The sequence below is a fragment of the Panthera tigris genome, chromosome X, assembly GCF_018350195.1.
Source record: "Panthera tigris isolate Pti1 chromosome X, P.tigris_Pti1_mat1.1, whole genome shotgun sequence".
Lineage (NCBI taxonomy): Eukaryota > Metazoa > Chordata > Mammalia > Carnivora > Felidae > Panthera > Panthera tigris.
Genome location: NC_056677.1, coordinates 27834755 through 27852532, shown reverse-complemented (window position 1 = coordinate 27852532; position 17778 = coordinate 27834755). Strand labels below are relative to the sequence as shown.

Below are 17778 nucleotides of genomic sequence, written 5' to 3'. Positions count from 1 at the left end.
GTATACTTGATCATCTGCATCCCTAGTAAAGAAGGTGTTTCATTACTTCATGTCAGGTGGATCAGAAAAAATAAATTTCATTGCTCCTTGAATTTTTGCAGATGCACTTAATTCACACAGTTGCTCAAAATCAGTGTTGAATGTGAATCCTGAATCCAACACGAGTCTCTTCTTTCTGATAATTTGTACAAAATATAATATGAAGTGAGGGATAAAATACATGAAATTGACCAGTTTTATAGAATAAGCCTTCTTAATTATTATATATTTTATTTCAAATAGAAATACTTCTTTTTTTGATGTCTTTTGAATATAGATTGTAAGTATGCTCATGATTCCAATGTTTTATCTTTTCAAGATGTTCTATTGCCTTATTATCAGTATCAAAACAAGACCGTAATTAATAATAAAATTTAGGGGTGCCTGGGTGGCTCAGTCGGTTGGGTGTCCAACGTCATCTCAGGTCATGATCTCACATTTCATGGGTTCAAGCACCGCGTAGGGCTCTGTGCTGACAGCTTAGAGCCTGGAGCCTGCTTCAGATTCTGTGTCTCCCCCTCTCTCTCTGCCTTTCCCCTGCTCACGTTCTGTCTGTCCGTCAGTCTGTCTCTCAAAAATAAATAAAAGTTAAAAATAAATAAATAAATAAATAAATAAATAAATAAATAAATAAATAAAATTTAGTTATCATACCACTCTCAAGAACTTTGGTACTCCTTTTATACTCCCCTTAGCCATGGTAATTCCTCTGTACTTGTTCATGGGATAGAGGATTCTATAGCCTTTTGATTAGTCACTCAGCCTCCTTTGTGAGCACCTGATATTTTTTACCCCAGGTTTCTCACAAGGTTCAACATGTAAAATTCTTTCTGTTGCTTAGAATTGTAAATCCTCACTCCATCAGATATTTGAGCCTTGTGCTACTATGCCTGTGGAGATGGTTTTAAGCCTGGCTCGTAATTATGTGCTAAAGCTATTGCTATGATTATGCAGTATATTTTAAACTGTAGAACTGCAGTTCTTCCATACCTATTAAAAGTCAGTTGATCACTGTAAAGTAATGTATGTAAAAATTACACAGCAAAAAACTCTGTTTCACAGTTGTCAACCTGATTATAATTTTTAAAATTTCAGGTATTGAAGTTGTTTGAGTTTCCCCAAATTTAATTCAAGTTTATCAGGAGCTGAAAGGCATTAAAAGATTGTCCTATGCCATTGTGTGCATTTTCAATCTTCTTCTGACTTTATATATGCACGTGTGTATATATAAACACACACTTAAAGGAAAATCACCATTCACAAATGTGAGCAGGTATAGCAGCAAGTGAACATTGACACTTGGATTTACATTTCTGTTCTGCCACTTACAAGCTGTGTCTGCCTCGAACTTTTACCTCTTATCTGTAAAATGGCAATAATATTATTATTTAGTCTTAGAGCCACGAAGTAATGACAGCCACCATTTAATAAGCCTTCAATGCAAGTACTTTTCTAAGTATTTTCAATATGATAATGAATGCAAAGCACTTAGCATAGTGCGTGGGACATGCAAAGACCTTTGTAATTGGTAGGTATTATACGCATTAGTATTTTAATAATAATGAAGATGACATGATAAAGTAGATAACTGATTCTTCGTAACTTGAATTTTTTTAGTAAGTTTCTTTAACTGTTCAAATAGTAGAATATTTCCTAATGCAAGAAGTAGAACTCTGCAACCCCGAAGAACTTATAAAGGCAAGAATATTTAAATAATTACATGGAAGAATCAAAGATGCAATTAAGAATACAGCCAAAAAACCCCCAGCACCAACAGAGTTAACTTAAAATGTGAGAGCAGGTGGTAAGTACAACTAGTTGCCCCTAAGAAACCAGAAAAAAGTGGTTGAAATGTTTCCTTTCATTGTATCCCCTTTTATATTCTTTAAATATGCTTGAATATACATACATTTCCCATCCAAATGTGCATTTTAGACAAATGGAAGAGAAGTTGGCAAGAATTTTATTGTTTGAGAGTAGTTTGATTCCTCCAGAACCACCAAAACTGTACAACCTTACTGCAAGATGTATACCCTAAGACTATCAAGAGGCTGGGCAAATGCTCTTCCAGTTTTTCTCACAGGAGGAAAATGTAACTTTTGGAAATTAACACATGTCACCTTATGAGTGAGAAGTTTCAGTAGAGATTTTTTTTTTAATTTTCTATGAACATTTAGAAAAGATAGCGGTTATTGCTAATAGGTATCGAGAAAACTTTCTGTGTTCAGACATTACATAACTTAATTCTTGAAACTAAGACTTGGCTACATAATTTTTGGGGCCCAGTGGAAAATGAAAATGCAGGGCTTCTTATTCAAATACTATCGAGAATGTCAACAGTGTGGCAGCAGAGCATGAAACGAAGCCTGGGGTTCTTTGAGTGAAGGGACCTGGGTGACGCCATAAGTTGCCTGGCATGAGGGTGGCGCTGTTTGCAGCAGCCTTGTGAGACATCTGTTGCCATTCCTATTATTTATATGAAGAAAAGAAGGCAAGAGTCTGAGACACAAATGAACCTACACTAAATGCTACCATATGTCAACTGTGGACCTGGTGTTTGAGAATTGTGACACCTGGCTCAAAGACCCCCACTTTTAATCGCCGTAAGAAGTCTAAACGAACTCTTTGCCATTTTTACTAGCTGATTAACTGACAGATCAAGGAAATACTATTTAAAAACGAATACATTTTATTTGCATGACGACATTTGGAAGTCATTTTCAATATACTAATAATCAAAACGGAAGTGTGTGGGGGATGGGTGAAATAAGTAAAGAGGATTAAGGGTATACTTACAGTGATGAATACTGAGGAATGTACAGAATTGTTGATTCATTACATTGTACGCCTGAAACTAATGTAACACTGTATGTTAATTGAGCAAAAAAATGAGGAAAGGTGACTGAATAAGAATTTAGTTAGGTACACTCAATGTCTGTTGAATATAATGCAAACTATGTTATATTCTAATTTTGACCCTGCTCTACTCAGCATTTTAATGGAGACCTTAAGTCATTCTTATTAGATTTTTATTTGTCCTGATGTTTAGTTGTTTTAATGTATTTGGATGACATAATTCCATAGTTCTGAAGATACATGGGAATGATAGAGTTAAAACAACAATTTGAACAGAAAAGTTCTGAAATTTTTCTCTGCCTGCAGAAGCAACATTTAGCAGAAAATGTTTTATTGTAGAAAGTTGGAAAAAAGAATATAGAAATATATAGTCTACGATTGAAATTACCTGTGATTTCTCTGCCAAAACATAATCACTGATAGTTATATTTTGCATTCTTCACTCGGTACTATAATGTAAACATTTTCCAATGACATTGAAAATGTTTGGCACATGTACAATAACTCTATCACATGCCTGTCCTGTAATTTCTTGAAGCCAGTGCCTCCAGACGTTAAGTTTTTTTTCTGTTTTATCATTATGCTGATCCTACGAACAGGGACAAGTGTTACATGCAGCCTATAGCATCAAATACATTTAAATATGAGGCTATTGGCTGAGGGAAATTTGCTTATGAACACTTAAGAAGAAACTACCTTGATTACTGGATGTTTAGTGCATGTAATTAGTTTGCATACTTGTATTTTTCATGTGGCACACACTTGTCTCACAATTGTTTGAGTGTTTGTCACCTTCACTACTATGCTGTAAGATCACTAAAAATCGAGATTCCATTTTATGCATTTCTGAATGTTCCGTAGTGATACATATAGACTATATGTTGGAATTTAATTAAAATGTGATTCAGCTGCTGAGCAACTCATATAATTTTAGTTTGCCTTAATTACATAGGAGGTCCAAAGCTAAGAAACCTAAGTTTAGGAGCACCAGTCAGATTAAATCTCACTCTAGCCCATACCTGGTATTTTAAAACTTGGAAATAAGATTTATCAGAGTCATGATTATCAGTCTTCACATCTTTAAGACTATCAGATAGGAACAATACTCAGCTTCCTCTATGTCGGTTCAGGGTTCAAAACAAGCTTTAAATGAACCAAGTCATAATAAGGCAGGCTTCCATTAGGTGTAAAACTTTGCTAACGGGAAAATTTGCTACCATATTCAGGAAGGAGTTGTCTCCTTCTGGGAATAGTAAATCCTATAGTAAGTGTAAGGTTATACTAAATCACCTCCATAATCCCTTCCTCTCTGTGTTTCTAATGATTCTAACACATAATTAAGTGTTTACAGTCAATAAACTAAAAGTCATGGGGGAAACGTAGTAGTTGACGTTGTGGTTTTTATTTGATTATATGGCTAGGTTTTGAAAGTTATTATTAATTTGTCATATATAATAAATAATATCCTATGGCTACAGGGTCAGTGCACCATTGTTGTTGTTGTTGTTGTTGTTGTTGTTGTTGTTGTTTTCATCCTGAAGGAAATGGAGGAATATTTCCAATTATAGTAATGATTATAGTGTAGAACAATTGCAGGTTTGTGTCTCACTATTAATTCATTAAATAGATTATTTTTTCTTTCTTAGAAGGTTTGCCATATTCCTAAATGCCTTTTCATAGTATGTGTTGTTGCCATTTCTCTTTAACCTCCCCTCCATGGGTACATCTATCCAGTTTAATAAGTATCAATGAGAAGATATTATAACTTGATAGAAATTAACTCCATAGCCAGATATTCAGCAGCACAAATGTTTCACAACATTAGATACAACTGTAAACAGTAGGTTTGCATTTTCAGAATTTCTGCATTCTGGTACCTAACATAAAATTAAAATTTCCCCCGAACAGTATTCCCTTCAAGCCATCATTGTATACAAAAAAATTTGCTCGTGGTTAAAAAATACTATTCTGAAATAATGAAATACTCTTGGAATCCTCCTCAAAACCTACATTTTTTATTTATTAAAGGTAAACTTAATTTGATTATGTAATGATCATTTTGTGTTGAGTGCAGGTAGGTTTGAGGTTATATTTTAAGCATTTCTTGACAGCTGTGTTACTTTCTGCCTCCATTTTGGTGTAACTTGTCAACGGACTGTATAAGTATTGTTTGAGGCTCAATGGTGGATTCTAAATCATGAATCCATGGAGATCTTAAAGAAGATAAAACCAGTGCTTGACACATGCGTAAACTCAGTATTTCTTAATGTCCTTAAAAAAAAAAAAACTAGCCTACTGAAATGGAAGTCTCTAAGTCCTTGACATATGTAAGGGCAGCATTTCTAAAATGTATTTGTCAAAACCAATTTTTACACAAGACATTGTGACAAAAGATTTCATTACATCACTGACAATTGCCTCTTTGGAACCTGTAATAAGAAGATCCTGAGGCTTCCCTGATTTCCTCCCATTGAAGGAATCAGTCATGTGTGAGGTAGGGAGGTTATCCCAGACCCTTTCCATACCTCTTGGCATGGTCAGGAAAATTAGTCAAACTGATTTGACCTCAGTCAGATCCCTAGCTCTGTGCACGTCAAGTACCTATAAATGGGTCTAATGAAGGCCTCTTTTGGTCTCCCTGTACATTGATCTTCCAAATGATTTAGATTACTAGAAGAGTAATAATGATTAACATCTCAAGAGGTAACTATTCAGTTCTAATCACAGGAGGACTGTGTGAGAGGGAGTTGGTGGTTAGGGAAGGAAGGGAGAGTGTCTCCCCATTGCACAGCTCATCTGGTATTGCCCATTTACTGAGGTGATGGCTTCTCATCAGTTGGATCACAAACCATATTATTCCAAACAGTGGTGATCTCCACTTAATAGATGGTTTTTTAAAAGTCTAAACACAAAGTTAGTGTGCTTCTAAACCAAGAAGTATCTTTAATGCTAACGGTGGAAACTCAAATATTTTAAGTTACTAACAAGGGTAGTATGCTTTTTAGCTTAAATATGCTTTTGGACTAGTAGGTACTTTATGTTAACCTTTTTTTTTTTTTGTAGTCTTAAAGGGTATTTCACTTATTTGATTAAAAAGTCATTTATTGTCAAGTGCAAATAATTTTGTCTAAAAAGGTGTGGATAATAACTAATTAGTATATATGATAACTGAAGATGCATTCACCACATTAATAAGCATCTGCGGTATGCTAAGGCAATGAAGTTGGTGCTGGTCTACCTTATAAAATTTATATTAATGTGGTAAGCACTTTAAACAGTACGTTTAATTAACTGTTAGAGTGAAACCCTACATTTTTCTCCTTTGCCCGCCCCCCCTTTATTTCCCATAGCTTGGCCATTCAATTGAAGAGACGCTAAGTTTACTTCTGGTTTTGAGATTACTTCCCTTTGTGATTTAACTCAACATAAGTTAAGTCAGATAAAACAATTTGATTTGGGTTCAATATGGTGCTATTTTGATCTGAAGGTCAATTTACCAACAGGCAGGGACAGTTTCTCATTATTTTCCTTTGCCGCTCCGTGCAGTCTTTACTGAAGTCTTTGAGGCAATGTGTGACCTCTGTTTCAATACTTCTCCTAGATTTCACAGGCTGTCCCCACCACTCAGCCATCACTAACACAGACAACTGTAATGGAAACGGTAACTATGGTGACCACGAGGGAGCAAATTCTGGTAAAGCATGCCCAAGAGGAACTGCCACCACCACCTCCCCAAAAGAAGAGGCAGATTATTGTGGATTCCGAAATTAGGAAAAGGTGAGAGGCTCTTACTCATGGCTTTATCCTGAAGCAAAAAGTAATTGTTAAGCAGGAAAACTCATTTATAGCTGTTGGATGGTAGTGCGTTTATTTAAACAATATTTCTAGAAGCCTCAGGTGCCTGTAATGTCAGTTAAGTTAGAAAAATTGTGAAGTGAATTTTAAAATTTGCCCCAGGAATCGGCATCCTAACAAAAGTTTAATGCTTAATGGAAATATTGTTTTCCTGGATTAAAAGAAGAAACCACAGGTGATGAACTGCCACAGACTCATTTTATCCTGAGTTTTTTCCCCCCTTATGAAGAGTCTGTTTGTTCAGTGCCTACTTTTGCATTACGTGTCTTTTCTTCCAGTAATGGAAAGTACATTTTCATGAAGAAGAAGTACACCTATAATAGACAAGATCCATTCTGCTAGTTTATGAGAACATAATGTCTCAATCTGCACATCCTAAATCAGGAGTAATTACAGAATAGATTTCCTGTTCTTTGATATTTATAAAGTCTTATCTTGAAGGTGTTAGAATTTTTAACTTGTCTTTTGGTGGATATTTGCAACTAGACATTGTAGATAAGTTAGGTATTATGTACATCCTTGGGTATATTAAAATGATGAGAATAAAATTTCATAAATGCAGAACTACCATGAAAGTCATAAAAGGGTACAGTTTCTTTTTCTTTCCAATTATTATCATTCTAAGATTAAGAAAGAACATTAAAATCTGCCTTATGTTTCTTAGCAGCATATGTTTAGGAATGCGTGGAACACTTGACATTAGAATTTATGTATACAAGGGTATAGAAGTATGAGAAGAAGAACACATACCTAAAAATAGCATGTCAGATGTTCTAGACAAAGGAAAAAAAAACACCTAGAGGAGTTACTCAAGTACATTATTTGGGACTTTCAATACTTCTCTTTTAATCCGTGATTTGTAACCTGCTGTCATAATTCCCGCAGTGAACTGCTAGGCTTTTCTCCCTGGTTGTATCTGCGTGGCTGGGTGAATCCTCTCATCCAATGGTCAGCAAACTAAAGCCAATTGACTAGGTCCACCTTACTTCCAGTTTTTGTATGGCTCATGAGCTAAGAATTCTTTTTATATTTTGAAATGGTTGAAAATGATCAAAAGAAGGATATTTTGTGACATGTGAAAATACTATGAAATTCAGGTGACAGTGTCCATAAATAAGTTTTTATTGAAACACAGCCACAGTCGTTTATATATACATCATCTGTGGTTGCTTTAACATTACAAGGGCAGGGTTGGGTGATTACCACCGAGACTATATGGCCCACAAAGCCTAAAATATTTACTATCTGGCCTCTCACAGAAGAAGTTTGCTGACCCTCATTCCAGTTAAATGGTTCTTTGAATGTTTAAGCATTAGCATTCTATTTGGGGCAACAGCTTTCAAGGATCTACTCCTAATAGTAGCTGAAAATTTAACATTGATTGGAAAAAAAAACATAATAGCAGAAACAAATCTGTAAAGCTTTTAATGAATCTGCATTTTATGAACCTAATAGCACGGATATTAATTTCACATCATGTGAAACATGTGTCTCCAGACAGTGCTTAGTGGAGACATGGATTTACGGATCCTTTGCGACAACTCAACAGCTCTTCACCAATTTTCTAAGCAGAGCAGTGTGGAAACTTAGTTGTCTTACCCTCCTAATGTGTTCAACATTCTACTAATACAGAAATCAGCAGAACAAGTTGATTCATGTCCGTCTCTCTCTTGGCTCCTGCCAAGTATATTCTTGGCTTCTGTTTGGTGAATGTTATTTGGTTAAAGAAAATAAGTTCTGATTGCTTTTTGTTTTCAGGAAAGTGTGGCTAGTGGTGAAATATTTTGTCTCCTAAATTCTGTTTGCATCTTATCCTCTCAGCAGTTTTTGTAAGTGCCTGAAATGAGATGACCAATTGGGACCATAAAGAATATACTACTTAAATAAAAGCTAACACTTACTGATGATTTTATTGTGTGCTCAGTGCTAGATTAAATGCTTTATCTGCATAGCATGTTTATTCTTTGCGGTTACCCTGCAAGATAAGTATGGCTAATATTACTATTATACACCGCTATAGAATATCTATCTGAGCCAGGATCTCAACTGAGGTAGTGTACTACAGAAGCTAGACTGGGTAGGAAAATGTTTCTTCAGTAGATAAATGATTAACGTGATCTTACGTCTTGGTTTCCCTAAATCCATCCCAGATTATATGTTTTGTGATATCATAATTATATGTAAGACCAACTTTCACTGTCAAATATGTCCAGATATGGACAGTACAATAAGATGGATGCTTTATATAAGATTCTAGATCAATAAATTTGTACTGAACAAAGAGCAGAAACACGTGAACATTTAGGACGGTTAAATTTAATAAGTGATTGGGGTGCCTGTGTGGCTCAGTCAGTTAGGCGTCTGACTTCGGCTCAGGTCATGATCTCACAGCTTGTGGGTTCAAGCCCTGTGTAGGGCTCTGTGCTGACAGCTCAGAGCCTGGAACCTGCTTCGGATCCTGTGTCTCCCTGTCTCTCTGCCCCTCCCCCACTCACACACACTCTCTCTCTCTCAAAAAATAAACATTTAAAAAACTTTAAAAAAATAAAAAAATCAATAACTGATAATTGTCTACAGGATGACAGCTGCTTAAGAGAGTGTAATGGTTCAAGTTGCATCATACAAACATGACTGAAAGCTTCATGATAGCTCGTGCCTGTCTCTTGTCCCATGTGAGAACCACTAGCACTTAACTGTCAAGACGGTAGTCTTGACAATCTTTTGAATGCTCATCTTTTAAAAATGACCTCCTTTTTCAGTTTCTCTGACACACAACTAGTTCTGCACCTACCACTGGCTTGGTTTGTACCTTTGCCTAATTACTATTGTAGTATCTCATAAATGCATGTGTTTTGCTTTTTTGATTTCATTTGAATTGCTTCTTTATGTTGATTCAAGTCTGGCACTAAGTGAATGACCCTGAGATCTTACTTACAGCTCCATATCTGACTCTTCCCCTAAATTTCATGTTTATATCTTTATTTTATTTTTTTTATTTTTTAATGTTTATTTATTTTTGAGAGACCCGGCAATGCAACATGAGTGGGGGAGGGGGAGAGAGACACACACACCCAGAAATCCGAAATAGGCTCCAAGCTCTGAGCCGTCAGCACAGAGCCTGATGTGGGGCTCAAACTCACAGAGCTGTGAGATCATGACCTTAGCCGAAGTCGGACACTTCACCGACTGAGGCACCCAGGCCCTCTCATGTTTATATCTTTAAAACTATGTACTTTACTTATGCATCTAGTCAGTGTGTCAATATTTTTTAATCAAATGCAAACCATTGTCGCCTCTGTTTATTTAACTACACCAACTTTTACATTGTGCAAATATTTTACTTCTTAAAATTTCTTGCCTGTATGTCCAAAGGAGTGGCAAATATTGGGAAAAACACAGACTTTGGAACCAGAATTACTCATGGTTGAAACCTGCCTGTCTTAACTATAAGCTTATGATTCCAGGCAAATTACCTAATACCTGTGCCTCAAATTCACTCTCATCACTTTATAAAATACTGAGGATGAAGTGGAAACATTTGATATAGTGCCTGTAAGGTAGTAAGAATTCAGCGAATGCAGTAGCTGTTGTTCTTGTCATTTGGATATGGTGGACATGGAAGGGTTAGGGGTGCATGTGGTGGAGGTGATGGAGGTGGGAGAGATGGTGGTGGAGACAGTGGTGGGAGAGGTGGTGATGGTGATGAAGGCGGCAGTCGGGGTGGGGGTGAAAACGGTGATCATGTGCTATTGGTAAAAAAAAAAAAATCCCATAATAAACATCATCTCAAACTTAAAGAATATAACAACAGATTACCTTCTCATCTTCCTCTTGAAAACAAAATTTACCACCCGACTTCTCCATTTCTGTCAATCTCAGCTCTCCTGTCTTGTCCCTTATTTATTATTATTGCATTATACTATTGGGCTAGTGAGCATTTCAGTTATTTCCCAATCATTCTAACTGCCAACTCCATAACCTAAGCCATATATGTCCGTGCTGTGATGCTTGCCCCCTTTCTGATTAATCCACATCAAATTAATGTATCTAAAATGTGGCTTTTATGCTGACCTTCCAGACTTGAGATCGTGGTAACTCCAGTTACCCCCAAAATAAAACATAACTCACTTCTTACGCTATTCAATATTATCTTCCCACCACTCTTATTTCTAGCTTCCCCAGCATCTTTCCACTTCAGCCAGTAAATTACATTACCTTCTTTTGGTAGATGTCTTACTGTTACCCACATCAATTTTTCTCATCACCACTTACAACAAAGGGGTCCTATTATTATCCTCCTTTATATTTTACTTAGATCCCATATATATAGTACCATGCATGCAATAGTCAACGAATATTTGTTGAAAGAGTGAATAAATACAGTTCAACTAATTGTGATGATTAACATTTTATATTCCTTGGCACTTAAGAATTTCGCCTGGTTCTTCATGGAATGGTTGTTAATAAACAAATGAACATTCTAATAAACTTTAATAATTCTATTTTTGCCCATTAGGACATTGTCATTTACTCCCATCTGTTAAAGGATTTAAGATTCGGCTTTGTACCACACTTGTTTTTTTTTGTTTTGTTTTGTTTTGTTTTTAACATCTAAGATGTGTTTAGTTGATTCCTTAATAATTACACAGTTTCTACTGTTGTTGTATTTACTGTATAAATTGTCCTCCTCACACTAAGATATACAAAAATGTTAATGATGTTGGGTCACAGGGTAATTATTTTTAACAGTAAATTATCCCTGCGGTTCAGTGATATTATTTTACATATAGGTAATTATCAGAGTATGGAACTCAGACTATGTTAAAACTAGATCTATTATCTAGTTAATTGGAATTTATTGAGGAGATTAGTTTCTAATCGTGTAGCAGTTCTTTTAAAAGACGTTCATAACAGCTTTCATTTACATTTTTGCATCAACCAGGTGAAACCAACTGCAAATTGAATCTTTTTTTTTAGGTAAATGCTATCGCAATGAAGATAATTTTCCCAAGTATAGTGTTAGTAAATGAGTACCTTTGACCTGAAGAGGAGTATAGAGACATTTGTAAATACCGAAATTCACCTAGTCTTTTTTATCTTCTCCTGGCTGAGCAGACTTGAGTCTTCAGTTTGCTTTCTCTGACTGTTCCTTGCATGCTTACTAAATGGCAGAATAAATTCCCGGGTCAGTTACAGGCCTGCGTTAGTTAGTTAGTTAGTTAGTTAGTTAGTTAGTTAGTTAGTTAGTTTTATTTTGCAGCTTAATTGTTTTTGTTTTGTTTTGCTTTCTTTCTTTTTATGTCCATTTCCTGACATGAATTTATGTCACAGCATTGAAAGGAAGTTAGATAAGTGTTAGATAAGACCCTTTTTGCAGTTTTATAAGATCATTGCCTAAAATATTTTTGTGTTGGATATTCATTTGAACTTTGCTTCCCAAATTATAATCTGGAAGTGATAAACTAAAACAATTTAGTTTATTTCAAGACTCTAACTAGATAATATGTCTAAGCTATTTTTTTTAATTTTCTATATGATAATTTGATCCTAAAATACTCCGGGTGTTGGTCTCAGTGATAACATTTTTACCCCTAGGCACGATCCAGAAAAAAATGAAACTTTGCATCTTTTATCTAAGGAGATGAGACTCTGGAGTTGTCTACAGTTACAGGTTAATTGAAATCCGGAAAGGTTAAATAACTTGCTTTCAGTTGCAAAATAAGGACTACTGCTGAGTCTCCTAATTTCTATTCCAGTGTTAGAGTTGCAATGGCTTGCTTCTTTTTATGTATTAGAGTCAAATGGCCTTGGTCATAGACTCAGATTTCAGTTTAGAAACTATTTTTGGTGAAGAATAGAAACCTTACACTCCATCTTCAGATATTCCAAAAGATCACCACCTACTTTAGATTCTTAAAATTATTTTGTCATATAATTCAAGAATAACTTAATAAATATGTTTTGGAGAATATAGGAATGTGAATTCTAGAGGCAAACTAAAGGGCCAGAGAATACCTAGAGCAGTGACATTGTTTGTGCAGTGTATTAAACGGCAGCATCACTTGGGACCATATTAGAAATATGAATTTGGAGGGGGCTGCCCCAAACTTGCTGAATCACACACTCTGCAGGTGGGCCTAGGAATCTTTCATAAGCTCCCAGGACATTCTGGTAAGCCTTAAGGTTTGAGAACCATTGCCCCCAAACAGTGCTTCTTATATATTAGCATAAATCAGAATTATCTGGAGGGCTTATGAAAAGACAGATTGCTTCTTCCTATCAGAGTTTCCGTGACTTTAGGTCCTGAGTGGTGCCTGAGAAACTTAATTTCTTTTTTTTTTAAGTTTATTTATTTATTTATTTTGAGAGAGAGAGAGAGAGAGAGACAGAAAGACAGAGAGAGGGAGAGAGAGAATGAGTAGGAGAGGGCAGAGAGAGAGAGAGGGAGAGTCCCAAGTGGGCTCCACACTGTCAGTGCACAGCCTGACGCGGGGCTTGACCTCACAAACCATGAGATCATCACCTGAGCAGAAATCAAGAGTTGGACACTTAACTGACTCAGCCACCCTGGCACCCTGAGAAACTTCATTGCCAACAGGTTCCCAGGTTATGCTGATGCTTCTGGTTCAAGACCCACATTTTGGAAATCAGTGCCCTTGAGCATCATCGCAGCTGCAACCTGACTCTTGATTCTTTTTCCCAAACCAGTCTCACTGATAGGAACCATTAATTCCCAGTTAGGCTAAGTGATGCTCCTGATCCGTCTTGTGGCACCCCTATTGCTTTATGTTGAAATGATCTATTCACATACCTGTTTGATCCACTCGACCTAAAGCTTCACTAGGCCAGGGTCCATACCTCACTCCTTACCTGGTGTGGGGTCTTCTATATGGTACATGCCCAATACATGTTAAGAACTGAAATGCACTATAGTGGAACTGGTCCTATAAAATAGTCTACATAGTTCTGGATATCTGACTACAGCAGGTGTATGAAAATGTGCTCTTCCAGAATGCAAGTCATACAGGGATGCCAACAGAGAGAAAGGCGAGGCCATATTCCCAGAGCCATGACATGCTGTTTTATTTGTTCCCTGAGTGAAGGAAATGGTAGTCATATTTATTATTTATTCATCTGAAAGAAGAAGCATAGCTGAGTGCCAGGAGAAGTTGGTTTTCAATCAGAGGATCTGAACTACCTCTTTTTTCCTTACTTGTGTTTCTTTCCTTCACCCTTTCCTACACCGAGCACTGAAACTGACCTCAACAAGGTCACCAGAGAGCTCCTTAATTGCTGACTCCAAAGGTCACTCTTCAGTTCTTGTCTTCTTGACCTTCGTGCTGTGCTTGACAGCGATGATGATTAGTCCCTTCTTGAAATTTTCCACTCCTTTGGCTTCGGGGTCATTGTTCCCTCCTGTTTCTTTTTTCCTCTCTGCTTTCTTACTGTGGCTTCTCAGTCTCCTCGTCTTATCTCTTTAATAGTCTCCACAAGACTCAAATTTTGGTTTCATTTCCTTCTCACAACGTGTTCTTTCCCAAGGCAGTCTCATTTATAGTCTTCTGTCTATTGGCCATCTATAGCGGATGATTTCTGAATTAATATCTCCAGCTTGACCTCCCTCCTCTTGATGTTCCTATCTATGTGATCCAAATGTTTATTGGACATTTGCACCCGGAGTTCTTACAGAAGTTTCAGATGTAGTTCCACAGTATACACTGCACAACATTAGAGAGCACCATTCACATCATCGATTCTGAGAGCAGCACCTTGTGGCGTTATGCCGTGAACAACCTGTGCAACCATTTCCAGTGGTCCTAAAACCTGCCCCCTCAATAAAACCCTCCAAGTGTGCCCATTAGATTCTCTTTAATTTAGCCTGTCCTTCATATACAGGCTTCATCCTAATTTAGTCTCTGATCATTTTCTGCATGAAATTTGTAACTGATCCCTCTGCCTCTACATTCACTCTTCTTCTTCATATACTTCACAGCCTCCTGAGGGCCATCTTAAAATGCACCTCTAATTAGATCATTGCTCTCTGCCCATAGTCCTTGAAATGCATAGCACAAAACTTCCTTTCTGATCTTTAGCTGCCTACCTCTCCAGCTTCACTCCCTTTTCTCCTGCCCATTTCTTTATATGCCACTGCTCCTCAAAATAGTCTGCAAGCTGTTTATTACCAGGGCACCATGAGATAAGGAGCTTGGGCTAGAATATAAATCAATGCGCTGCTTCCTTTGTCAAGAAAGTTGTGCAATTAAAAAGAAATCAGATGGGAATAGTATGCTTTGTGCCTTGGTTGATTGATACTCTGGTGACTTTTTCTTGCCACAGACTACTAACAAATAGTTCACAGATTGGCCACAAACTGCTTTTCCAGTGACACTGCCCTCTCCTCAGCTTTAATCAACCACTCTCTGATCTCCAAAATGCTCTCTGTTGCTTCAGGTTTCTCTTTCTTTGCACCTACTGTTATCTCTCTCTACCTAAGATTGTCTTTTCTTTACTTTGCCTTTTCCACCTCTCACATTCCTTGCTTCCCCAACGAGCTACGAGCTAGGTAGATTTTCTCCCAGGCATTTCTCAGCCTTACTAACACTTCCATTAAAGCACTTGCAGAATTCTATTGTGATGATTTTGGTTTTGCATATCTGTATCTCCAGTGAACTCCTTGAGGGCATGAACCTTTTCTTTTCAACTCCAGACTTACAGCTATAACCCAGAAGTTAGCACATCACGGGTATTCACTAAATATTGATGGGATATTAAGTGGATATTTTGTCAGAGTCCTATCAGGAAAAGAGAAACAATTCTAGGTGTTTCAGAGAAAGGAAACCTAATACAGGGAATTGGCCAAGCAGGTGGTAGAAAACTGGGAAGCAACTGGGATAGGGAAGCAACCCAAAACACTAGCGTGTCTGGAGTTTGAGGAACAACGCAGGGACAGGAGGTTACCAAAGCCCCAAAGCTGGAGCCTTCCAACAGGGGCTAACACTCTCAGGACAGCCAGGCAAGAGTTTGGATCAAAGGAGGGAGGAGCCATCTAAAGGAAACTAAAGCCACAACGGAGATGTAGCTGCTGTAGAAATACCACCAACAGTAGAATGCAAAGCCAAAACACCTTGACATCTTTCTTCCCTCTTTATGTATTCTGCCAGTGCCTTCAATTGAACAAACCTAACTGGAAGCCAGAGGACAAGCAATGGGGGGAAATGTAGGTCCCTCAGATACAGAGAGGGCAAAAGAAATGTGGTGAGCGGATCTGAGAGTAAATGGGCCTATGACTGCACAGGTTGGTTCTGACCTTGGATCTTCCACTCAGAAACTATGTGACTAAAGAAAGTCACTGAACCTCACTCAGTATCTATTTCTTTGTCTCTAAAATGGAATTTATATGAATTTTCCCATTTGCCTTCACACTGGTAAGATTTGATTATGTGTGCCTGTCTTGTTGACTGTTGAGGTAAAAAATAATACATCTTTTTCCCAGGAGAAGGCTGAATTCCCAATTACTAATTTAGAATAGTTATCCTCCCATTACTACATTTGTGTTAGAGTAGAGAATATTTTTGTTCTGACATCTTCTGAGAATATTCTTATTCTTCTGTCTTCCCTGGTCAGGAGGTTGGATCTCTATAAATCAATATAATCACGCCATCGCACACAGATAAAATTATACCTAGCTCCTACGGACTGAATTGTGTCCCCCCGCCCCAACATTTCATGTGCTGAAGGGCTAACTCCAATTTGGTAGAATTTGGAAATGAGGTGTTTGGGAGGTGATCAAGTTTAGATGAGGTCATGAGGGTGGGGCCCTCATGATGAGATTAGCACCCTTCTAAGAAGAGGCAGCAGAGAGCTTGCTCTCTTCTTCCCTGCTGTGTGATGACGCTGTGACAAGATGACTGTCTACAACCCAGAAAAGTGGCCATGCCAGCAGTTTGATCTTGAACTTCCGGCTTCCAGAACTCTAAGAAAATAAATTGCTGTTGTTTAGGCCACTCATTGACTGGCGTTTTATTATGTCTGCCTGTGCTAAGGCCTTGGCTTTGTAGAGCAGTGAGTTTTACTTTGTGTTTTAACCAAAGTTGATAGAAATGCTCACTAAAAGAAGTACTTGGATTGAAACAACTCATGATGCCAAGGAAACGGCAGTGGGGCAGTAAGTACACGTCAGATTTAAATGGCTTTCTGCATTGCACTAGATAGTTTCTGAACCTTGACTGGAAGTTATTTAAACTTTAAAGACCCACAACATAAAAGCATGTTGAAGTCCTTTAAACTCAGCGAGCTTTCACACTGAGAGTATTTAAAGTTTAAATTACCTCCCATAGGGTCCAAGGCACCATCCAATGTGTGGAGGGGTGCTTTGAACACTCCTATAGTCAGTATGAGTCCACTGTGTTTCAGGAATATAGTGACAGCAAAGTTAGCATTCTTGCTAATTTTCATATTCTTTCAACTAATATCTCATCAATTGCTATGATTTGTAAGGCACTCCAGTTGCTATACCTGGGAACTATACTTAGTCCTTCTCTCACTATGTTTACAATCTAGTATAAACTATGTCACGAGGAAGTACCAGTACGGTGCTAGAAAAGTTTGAAGGAAGAAAAGTTTACTTCCTGCTGGGAGTTGAACATGGAAAGCTCAGAGAAATTAGCATCTGAGTGGACATTTGAAAGACAGGGGCGTGTTGGCATCAAGGTGAGGTGGGAAAGGATAATTCAAATGCAAGCTGTCCTACAAACCTGTGTACAATTGGCGTTTACACAGGGTTGTGTTTCTTTTTCCTAAAGCAGAAGTATGAGGTATTGGAAAGAGGGAAATAGGAGATGAGGTTGAAAAGGTAGGTTGAGTTCGCTTGTAAAAAAGGTACTCGATGCCAGACTAAGGAATGTAGACTTTAATCTGGTCGTGGAGAGCCAATGAACATTTTTGAGACAGAGCAAAACAATATAGCTGCTGCGAACCATACCATTTTGACCCTCCCTGAGTGTTGGGGGACATCATCTCAACTTTATA

The 17778-nt window shown here is 37.4% G+C and overlaps 1 protein-coding gene across 1 annotated transcript in view; it reads left to right on the top strand.

The window, feature by feature from the left end:
• The window catches only part of DMD (dystrophin), a 1614661-nt gene that overhangs the window by 243168 nt on the left and 1353715 nt on the right, over nucleotides 1–17778 (top strand). Inside the window, exon 13 of the mRNA XM_042974140.1 lies at nucleotides 6497–6672. Coding sequence (XP_042830074.1) covers nucleotides 6497–6672 — 176 coding nt within the window. The remainder of the gene's footprint in view (nucleotides 1–6496; nucleotides 6673–17778) is intronic.